Raw genomic sequence first — 11,144 nt, forward strand, 5'->3', positions numbered from 1 at the left:
GACCACGGTCAGCTGATGGCCGCCCGAGTACCTGCAGGGCTCTTTGAGACACCCCCTTAGACACCCTGCGGCCATGTCTCAACCACAGAAGGCACCACTGTCAGCTGATGACAGCCCGAGTACCCTCAGGGATCTTTGAGACACCCCCATAGACACCCTGCGGCCATGTCACAACCACAGAAGGGACCACGGTCAGCTGATGGCCGCCCGAGTACCTGGAGAGCTCTTTGAGACACCCCCATAGACACCCTGCGGCCACGTCTCAACCACAGAAGGGACCACTGTCAGCTGATGGACGCCCGAGTACCTGCAGAGCTCTTTGAGACACCCCCATAGACACCCTGCAACCATGTCTCAACCACAGAAGGGACCACTGTCCGCTGATGACAGCCCGAGTACCCTCAGGGATCTTTGAGACACTCCCATAGACACCCTGCGACCATGTCTCAACCACAGAAGGGACCACTGTCAGCTGATGGCCGCCCGAGTACCTGCAGGGCTCTTTGAGACACCCCCATAGACACACTGCGGTCATGTCTCAACCACAAAAGGCACCACTGTGGGCTGATGGCTGCCCGAGTATCTGCAGGGCTCTTTGAGACACCCCCATAGACACCCTGCGGCCATGTCTCAACCACAGAAGGGACCACTGTCAGCTGATGGACGCCCGAGTACCTGGAGAGCTCTTTGAGACACCTCCATAGACACCCTGCCGCCATATCTCAACCACAGAAGGGACCACGGTCAGCTGATGGACGCCCGAGTACCTGCAGAGCTCTTTGAGACACCCCCTTAGACACCCTGCGGCCATTTCTCAACCACAGAAGGCACCACTGTCAGCTGATGGACGCCCGAGTACCTGGAGAGCTCTTTGAGACACCTCCATAGACACCCTGCCGCCATGTCTCAACCACAGAAGGGACCACGGTCAGCTGATGGACGCCCGAGTACCTGCAGAGCTCTTTGAGACACCCCCATAGATACCCTGCGGCCATGTCTCAACCACAGAAGGGACCGCGGTCAGCTGATGACAGCCTGAGTACCCTCAGGGCTCTTTGAGACACTCCCATAGACACCCTGCAACCATGTCTCAACCACAGAAGGGACCACTGTCCGCTGATGACAGCCCGAGTACCCTCAGGGATCTTTTCTTAAAGTAAGTTTGTATAATAAAAAACACGGTAACCAAGCCAAATATTAGAACGATATTGAAAGGATGGTTTAGAATGAATACATTACAAAAATTCAGATTTGAAGCTCAAATAAAAGAGGATAAACAGGACGGCAACGTAAGAGGCACGACCAGGTCAGATACAGAAGAATTCATCATTCAAGGAATCCAGTTTAAGCAACTTAACAGGGTTGAGCACTTCTACCGGATTATGGGGTGGACTTCCTGGATATCTGTCCCTTCTGTGACCCGAAACCAAGCATTGTCAGGTGTAGCACAGTAACCCTGTTTCTAGGCTGAGACACCTTTGATTCCAAGCGGAGCGGTTTCTTCTCTACACCCTTGGTGTGAACACAGCCGGTCTGACTCGGACAGATGTACAGTCAGGTAAGAGCCCACCGCAGTACGGAGACTCCAATCTGACGGAAATGTGAATGTACAGCGCCAACAGGGTTTATTCCCAAAGAGAGGCTGACCGAGAGAGAGAGAGAATGAGATTCATGTTGTAGCATCTATAGTTATACACAAAATTAATATCCATATTGTGTACACCGAAGCCTCATGAAAGTAGAACATTTCCAACATCTGAGGAGGTTTCCTGAGGTTTCTGTGCTGATCTCATTTTACTGCCAGGAATAATAGAATTCAATTCTTAGTGGATTTAACACCTGAATCCAGTCGCTGGAATATTCCTGTTTTTTTTGCAAGTTATTTGGAGAAAATACACCCACAGAAAGTGTTGTTTAGGAACGAGTTTCTAAAGGTGATCTTTGCATGTTTTAGACGCCAAATAAAATACTTGATTTCGCGTTTTGATGGGCTGATTTGGAGTGTGCTCCAGCTGCCTCTTTGCTGATTTTAGGATACCTATTGTACTTACTAGACGCGACAATGAACATAATTGATCGTCGGTAATGGGTCGCTTCGAAGCCCCCGTGAGGTAAGAGACAGCGCAAACCTCATCTCAGGCAAAACCGAAGTAAAGTTTAAAAACAAAAATAAAACACTGACATTCATCAGTTACAGTTTACTGAGACAACAATATCTTGTGCTCCAGTTATGGATGGCTTATGATCTTACATATGACATCACTCATGACATGTTAAATGACATCACCGATGACATCAATGACATCACTGGTGACATCATCCATGCACTGGGACAGTGTACTACAGGGTTTTTGGACTTAAAGTAACTCAACACATTACACCTGCAGACACTTTTCTATTCACCTCACTGGAATCCCCCTCTTCACACGACCCGCAATTGTAAGTCAAGAGGGTTGGAGGTATGTCATTGCCACTGAAAACACATTCTGTGAGGTCCTGTAGACAACCCTCAGAGGTTTATTAAACCACACTACACGCGCTCCTGAGATGAGCACAATGACAAACAACCTTAGGTCCATTCTTACAACACCACTGTGATAACAACCACCTGTAAGTGGTACGCCCACACATTCCACATTATTCTCCAATCTGCAATGTCTCAAAATCGTCAGCAAAGTTGTGGAAAATATATCGACACCTTATAAATGTCATTACTACAAAGACCTTGACTATACCACTGCATTACGACTATTTAATAGGGGCGCACAGCCAGACACCCACTTCTGGATACTCTATTGTCAGTAGTAGCCTTGGCTTTCCTCACAGATTTTTGGGAAGTGGCGTTGAGCCACAACCTAGTTCCAGTGACACCTCGGCTCCCTACACCCGGTGTGCCCTGTCTTTACCTAATTTAACATGGAATACCATTTCCAGGCAAAACGTTTGTGATGCACCACATAACTTTCAGCACGCGCAAACTCATTTGCCTTCAAGGCTTATGCTATTCCTATTCTACAAACCCACATGTGTGCCCTCAGTAACTGTATGACGTAATTGATGACATCACTCATAACGTCATTGAACATGTCATGAGTGACGCAATATGTGAAGTCATAAGCAGTGCACGGAGGGCCCAAGTTGTAGTTAGCCTAGTGAACTACAACTGATACAACTAGGGAATTTCAATGTTTTTTGTTTTTTTAGTCATTAGTTTTTAGATTATTTCACTACCTAGCTATGTCACTTCCAGAGTGTGCGTGTGTGCGCTTGTGAGTGTGAGTGTCAGCGCGTGTGCATGTGTGCGCTTGTGAGTGTGAGTGTCAGCGCGTGTGCATGTGTGCGCTTGTGAGTGTGTACGAGTGTGCATGTGTGCGCTTGTGAGTGTGAGTGTCAGCGGTGTGCATGTGTGTGTGTGCGAGTGTGTGCTTCTGAGTGTGAGTGTCAGCGCATATGCATGTGTGCGCTTGTGAGTGTGAGGGTCAGCGCGTGTGCATGTGTGCGCTTGTGAGTGTGAGTGTCAGCGCGTGTGCATGTGTGCGCTTGTGAGTGTGTGCGAGTGTGCGCTTGTGAGTGTGAGTGTCAGCGCGTGTGCATGTGTGCGCTTGTGAGTGTGTGCGTGTGCGCGCTTCTGAGTGTGAGTGTCAGAGCGTATGCATGTGTGCGCTTGTGAGTGTGAGTGTCAGCGCGTGTGCATGTGTGCGCTTGTGAGTGTGAGTGTCAGCGCGTGTGCGTGTGTGCGCTTGTGAGTGTGAGTGTCAGCGCGTGTGTGTGCTTGTGAGTGTGAGTGTGAGCGTGTGTGCATGTGTGCTTTTCTCCCTTAGACCACACTTTCCTTACTCCAGCAACGTGAACGAGCCACCATCCGATAATGGCTAAACGTCATTTATTTCGGAGAGTCGATAAACATAACGTGTTTCGACCCTTTCTGGGTTTTAATCATATAAGAAAACTGAGTGATCAGTTGTTCTCATTTTAAACTAAACGTGCATAGACACTGAAAAAATACTTTGCATGGATTACGTTGATGGGATAATAAACAGTGACTTACAAGCACACTGCGCAAGGGGGACTTACAAGCAGACTACACGAGGGTGACTTACAAGCAGACTACGTGAGGGTGACTGACAAGCAGACTACGTGAGGGTGACTAACAAGCAGACGACGCAAGGGTGACTTACAAGCAGACCGCGCAAGGGGGACTTACAAGCAGACCGCGCAAGGGGGACTTACAAGCAGACCGCGCAAGGGGGACTTACAAGCAGACTGCGCAAGGGGGACTTACAAGCAGACCGCGCAAGGGGGACTTGCAAGCAGACCGCGCAAGGGGGACTTACAAGCAGACCGCGCAAGGGGGACTTACAAGCAGACCGCGCAAGGGGGACTTACAAGCAGACCGCGCAAGGGGGACTTACAAGCAGACCGCGCAAGGGGGACTTACAAGCAGACCGCGCAAGGGGGACTTACAAGCAGACCGCGCAAGGGGGACTTACAAGCAGACCGCGCAAGGGAGACTTACAAGCAGACCGCGCATGGGAGACTTACAAGCAGACCGCGCAAGGGAGACTTACAAGCAGACCGCGCAAGGGAGACTTGCAAGCAGACCCCGCAAGGGAGACTTGCAAGCAGACCGCGCAAGGGGGACTTGCAAGCAGACCGCGCAAGGGGGACTTGCAAGCAGACCGCGCAAGGGGGACTTGCAAGCAGACCGCGCAAGGGGGACTTGCAAGCAGACTACACGAGGGTGACTTACAAGCAAACTACACGAGGGTGACTTACAAGCAGACGACGCAAGGGTGACTTACAAGCAGACAACGCAACGATGACTTACAAGCAGACTACGCAATGGTGCCTTACAAGCAGACTACACAAGGGTAACTGACAAGCAGACGACGTAAGGGTGACTTCAGACTACACGAGGGTGACTTACAAGCAGACGACGCAAGAGTGACTTACTAGCAACCCACGCAAGGGTGACTTACAAGCAGAACACGCAAGGGATACAAGAAGACCAGGCATGGGTGACTTACAAGCAGACTAAGCAGGGGTGGCTTACAAGCAGACTAGGCAGGGGTGACTTACAAGCAGACCAGGCAGGGGTGACTTACAAGCAGACCGTGCAAGGGTGACTTACAAGCAGACCGCGCAAGGGTGACTTACAAGCAGACCGCGCAAGGGGGACTTACAAGCAGACCGCGCAAGGGGGACTTGCAAGCAGACGGCGCAAGGGGGACTTGCAAGCAGACGGCGCAAGGGGGACTTGCAAGCAGACGGCGCAAGGGGGACTTGCAAGCAGACAGCGCAAGGGGGACTTGCAAGCAGACCGCGCAAGGGGGACTTGCAAGCAGACCGCGCAAGGGGGACTTGCAAGCAGACCGCGCAAGGGGGACTTGCAAGCAGACCGCGCAAGGGGGACTTGCAAGCAGACCGCGCAAGGGGGACTTGCAAGCAGACCGCGCAAGGGGGACTTGCAAGCAGACCGCGCAAGGGGGACTTGCAAGCAGACCGCGCAAGGGGTGACTTACAAGCAGACCGCGCAAGGGGTGACTCACAAGCAGACCGCGCAAGGGGTGACTCACAAGCAGACCGCACAGGGGTGACTCACAAGCAGACCGCGCAAGGGGGACTTACAACCAGACCGCGCAAGGGGGACTTACAAGCAGACCGCGCAAGGGGGACTTACAAGCAGACCGCACAAGGGGGACTTACAAGCAGACCGCGCAAGGGGGACTTACAAGCAGACCGCGCAAGGGGGACTTACAAGCAGACCGCGCAAGGGGGACTTGCAAGCAGACCGCGCAAGGGGGACTTACAAGCAGACCGCGCAAGGGGGACTTACAAGCAGACCGCGCAAGGGGGACTTACAAGCAGACCGCGCAAGGGGGACTTACAAGCAGACGGAGCAAGGGTGACTTACAAGCAGACGGAGCAAGGGGGACTTGCTAGCAGCCCACGCAAGGGTGACTTACAAGCAGACCACGCAAGGGTGACTTACAAGCAGACGGCTCAAGGGGGACTTACTAGCAGCCCACGCAAGGGTGACTTACAAGCAGACCACGCAAGGGTGACTTACAAGCAGACTGCGCAAGGTTGACTTACAAGCAGACTACGAGCAGACTGCGCAAGGGTGACTTACAAGCAGACTACGCAAGGGGGACTTACAAGCAGACTGCGCAAGGGTGACGTACAAGCAGACTGCGCAAGGGTGACTTACAAGCAGACTGCGCAAGGGTGACTTACAAGCAGACTGCGCAAGGGTGACTTACAAGCAGACTGCGCAAGGGTGATTTACAAGCAGACTGCGCAAGGATGACTTACAAGCAGACTGCGCAAGGGTGACTTACAAGCAGACTACACAAGGGTGACTTACAAGCAGACTACACAAGGGTGACTTACAAGCAGACTACACAAGGGTGACTTACAAGCAGACTACATAAGGGTGACTTACAAGCAGACTAGGCAGGGGTGACTTACAAGCAGACTAGGCAGGGGTGACTTACAAGCAGACTAGGCAGGGGTGACTTACAAGCAGACTAGGCAGGGGTGACTTACAAGCAGACCGCGCAAGGGTGACTTAGAAGCAGACTGCGCAAGGGTGACTTACGCAGACTACGAGCAGACTGCGCAAGGGTGACTTACAAGCAGACTGCGCAAGGGTGACTTACAAGCAGACTGCGCAAGGGTGACTTACAAGAAGACTACGAGCAGACTACGCAAGGGTGACTTACAAGCAGACTGGCCTCCGAGTGGGGCTGGCCTCTTACCTACTACTTTTGTCGATCTGCCATTCACACCTCATCCCGACAACTGTCAAGATCTTTAAGAGCCGGTCCCACGGGTCAACGATCTGCGAGGATTTCTCACTCAGGCCCTCGATTACATACTTCTGGGAGCAGCGTTTAGTAGGAGAAAGAAGATCCTGAACTTCCTGAGTGCCTAGAATTCAAAAATAAATAAAACGAGTCGAGCTTACGTCAAATCTGAGAATATAAAAACATGCACCAAGTTAATGATTCTGCCATATTGGGTCATCATATTTTTCTAACTTTGGACCGCAAATAACCAAGCAATTTTCTGTCACTGTTATTCCACCTCCCTTTCCACAGTGTACCTTGGGTTCCCTTTACGTCTCAAAACCAACTCTAAGCCTAGAAGTAAAGGAGGAGCAGCATCTAAAAACCTCAACCAACCTCCCACTGGTCACCTTAAGCAGCTCTGTGCTGGGGGACGGCTGCGCCCAAAGGATCACGTCCTTGAGAGAACTCAGACCACAGTCGAGAGCAACACAACACAGTGCTAAGCCTGAGCGATCCCAACCCAGACCAGAGTCAAGAGCAACACAACACAGTGCGAAGCCGGAGCGATCCCAACTCAGACCAGAGTCAAGAGCAACACAACACAGTGCGAAGCCAGAGCGATCCCAACTCAGACCAGAGTCGAGAGCAACACAACACAGTGCGAAGCCAGGGCAATCCCAACTCAGACAAGAGTCGAGAGCAACACAACACAGTGCGAAGCCAGGGCAATCCCAACTCAGACCAGAGGCGAGAGCAACACAACACAGTGCGAAGCCCGAGCGATCCCAACTCAGGCCAGAGTCAAGAGCAACACAACACAGTGCGAAGCCAGATCGATCCCAACTCAGACCAGAGTCGAGAGCAACACAACACAGTGCGAAGCCTGAGCGATCCCAACTCAGGCCAGAGTCAAGAGCAACACAACACAGTGCTAAGCCAGAGCGATCCCAACTCAGACCAGAGTCGAGAGCAACACAACACAGTGCGAAGCCCGAGCGATCCCAACTCAGACCAGAGTCAAGAGCAACACAACACAGTGCGAAGCCAGGGCAATCCCAACTCAGACCAGAGTCGAGAGCAACACAACACAGTGCGAATCCAGGGCAATCCCAACTCAGACCAGAGTCGAGAGCAACACAACACAGTGCGAAGCCCGAGCGATCCCAACTCAGACCAGAGTCAAGAGCAACACAACACAGTGCGAAGCCCGAGCGATCCCAACTCAGGCCAGAGTCAAGAGCAACACAACACAGTGCGAAGCCAGATCGATCCCAACTCAGACCAGAGTCGATTGCAACACAACACAGTGCGAAGCCAGGGCAATCCCAACTCAGACCAGAGTCGAGAGCAACACAACACAGTGCGAAGCCCGAGCGATCCCAACTCAGACCAGAGTCAAGAGCAACACAACACAGTGCGAAGCCCGAGCGATCCCAACTCAGGCCAGAGTCAAGAGCAACACAACACAGTGCGAAGCCAGATCGATCCCAACTCAGACCAGAGTCGAGAGCAACACAACACCGTGCGAAGCCCGAGCGATCCCAACTCAGACCAGAGTCAAGAGCAACACAACACAGTGAGAAGCCCGAGCGATCCCAATTCAAGCCAGAGTCAAGAGCAACACAACACAGTGCGAAGCCAGATCGATCCCAACTCAGACCAGAGTCGAGAGCAACACAACACAGTGCGAAGTCAGATCGATCCCAACTCAGGCCAGAGTCAAGGCTAACACAACACAGTGCGAAGCCTGAGCGATCCCAAATCTGGGACAAATAACCACTCTCATTCCGTACTCCAGCACTTACTCAAATGCACTAGTATTTTTGCAGATATTCTTACACCCCTGCAGCTACCCATCAATTGGGTGTTCAACATTGCACTGTAATTTATGCCAATGACACTCAGTTCACTGTTAAGTAAATACTGACTGGATGTAGGGGCCCAGTGGTTTCAATGATTTTAGTCGCCAATGGGACGATAGAAGAGACAAAAACCGAGGTTATTCTCTCAACTTGGTTTTGGGGTCCTGGGACTTCTGATCTTTCTCTCTTGAACACCCTCCTACTCCAGCCACCTCACCCTCCTACTCTCGACACCTCACCCTCCTACTCCCGACACCTCCCCTCCTACTCCTGACACCGCACCCTCCTACTCCCGACACCGCACCCTCCTACTCCAGACGCCGCACCCTCCTACACCCGACACCTCACCCTCCTACTCCCGACACCTCACCCTCCCACTCCCGACACCTCACCCTCCTACTCCCGACACCTCAACCTCATACTCCCGACACCTCACCCTCCTACTCCCGACACCTCACCCTCCTACTCCCGACACCTCACCCTCCTACTCCCGACACCTCACCCTCCTACTCCCGACACCTCACCGTCCTACCCCTGACACCTTCCCTCCTACTACGACACCTCTCTTCCTACTCCCGACACCTCCCTTCCTACTCCCGACACCTCACCCTCCTACTCCTGACACCTCATACGCGATTTTCAAGTTAAGTTTGATGCTTTCGAGTACTAGACCGGCACTATCTTGATTTTATGGACTGCTCATTTTGGGAAAGATTCTTCAGCTGCTTACATTAAATTAAAAGAATAAAAGCCAATGCAAGCATTTCTGCACAGAGGGATTCTGTGAGACATTTACACTTAGGGCTGAAAAGCTATTGCTGTGTTGTCTCCAAATAGTGCAGAATGCCTCTGCCAGATCTACTCTGGGTTTTATGAATGGTAATGAGCTGTGCTTCACCCAAGGTGACTGCGCTGCCTCCCTGTCACAAGAAAACCCCAGAGCCTGGAGCAAGTAGGTTCATGCCTACAGCGACAGGCCCTTTCTTTCGTTTAACATGAAGAAATGCTTGCCTACTTGTTCTAAATGGAGAAGAGGGAAAAGGTGTGCTACTAACTGTATTTTTGTAGATCATTCTACCCAGAGGCCTCTAAACTTCAACTAATCAGATGATCTCAGACCAGTGACCATCTCTTGTCAGACTTATACCAAAGGTTTAGAACTCGTCACACAATCTGAGACTTTCCTACAATGTTCTTTGCCATTCAGTTATTTTATTTATTTACAGATGTTGGTTTAAAAACAATATTTTAGACAAATTGTGTATAAACTTTAAAACCAAAAGAAACATTAAAACGTTAGTATACACAATATCAGAGTTGGCAGTCGAGGTATCATGAAACATTGCCCGTAGTAGTTCCCATTGGTGAGCTGAAGCATCGTATGGGGACGGCAGCCTCCCCCAAAGACGTTTACATACGTCTGGTCTGAGATTGAAGGCAGAGAGCACAATGTGCTTATCAGCCCTTCGAACACAGCCGCCTTCTTGATAAATACCCCCCCCACACTGAATACTTTTGATGACTGGTAGACCTGCTGGTCTGGTGGTACAGCTGAGTACAGTGGCATGGGGTGAGCTGACCCCCAGGGTTTGGCTGTCTCACACCCCCTGAAGGCTGCACCTGTGAGGGTTTCACTCCATCATCCCCTCAAGCACAGACTGACTTCACACCGCACAGACTGACTTCACACCGCACTGAGGGACAGCCCTTACCTGGGTGCGCGCTCTCGGTCTGGGGGCATCTGCTCGCATAATTGAGATAAAATTCCACTGCTTTGTTGAGATACTTGCAGAGTAAACTGGCAGGGAGACGAACATCCGGGTTGTTAATTATTAAAGGGAGATCATCGCAAATTGGAAAAAATGGAAATACATGGTTACTTAGTGAGATCAAAGAAGATATGAATAGTACTGCGATACCATCCAATTACTCCAGCTGCTCCACCCACACAGGTGCTGCTCCACCCACACTGGTGCTGCTCCACCCGCACTGGTGCGGCTCCACCCACACTGGTGCTGCTCCACCCACACCTGGTGCTGCTCCACCCACACCTGGTGCTGCTCCACCCACACGGGTGCCGCTCCACCCACACTGGTGCTGCTCCAACCACACTGGTGCTGCTCCACCCACACTGGTGCTGCTCCACCCACAAGGGTGCTGCTCCACCCACACTGGGAGCTGCTCCACCCACACTGGGTGCTGCTCCACCCACACGGGTGCTGCTCCACCCACACGGGTGCTGCTCCACCCACACGGGTGCTGCTCCACCCACACAGGTGCTGCTCCACCCACACGGGTGCAGCTCCACCCACACTGGTGCGGCTCCACCCACACTGGTGCGGCTCCACCCACACTGGGTGCTGCTCCACACACACTGGCTGCTGCGCCACACACACTGGGTGCTGCTCCACACACACTGGGTGCTGCTCCACACACACTGGGTGCTGCTCCACACACACTGGGTGCTGCTCCACCCACACTGGGTGCT

At 52.0% G+C, this 11,144-nt stretch overlaps 1 protein-coding gene across 1 annotated transcript in view; it reads right to left on the reverse strand.

Moving 5' to 3' along the window:
* The window catches only part of LOC144819158 (integrator complex subunit 10-like), a gene marked incomplete at its 3' end in the record, with an annotated part of 321,688 nt that extends 311,110 nt beyond the window's left edge, over nt 1-10,578 (reverse strand). Inside the window, exons 1-3 of the mRNA XM_078677130.1 lie at nt 10,568-10,578; nt 10,369-10,535; nt 6,762-6,933 (exon numbers count right to left, since the gene is read on the reverse strand). Coding sequence (XP_078533256.1) covers nt 6,762-6,933; nt 10,369-10,535; nt 10,568-10,578 — 350 coding nt within the window. The remainder of the gene's footprint in view (nt 1-6,761; nt 6,934-10,368; nt 10,536-10,567) is intronic.
* Between the last annotated feature and the right edge of the window lie 566 nt (nt 10,579-11,144).

Source organism: Lissotriton helveticus, chromosome 2_1, assembly GCF_964261635.1.
Source record: "Lissotriton helveticus chromosome 2_1, aLisHel1.1, whole genome shotgun sequence".
NCBI lineage: Eukaryota > Metazoa > Chordata > Amphibia > Caudata > Salamandridae > Lissotriton > Lissotriton helveticus.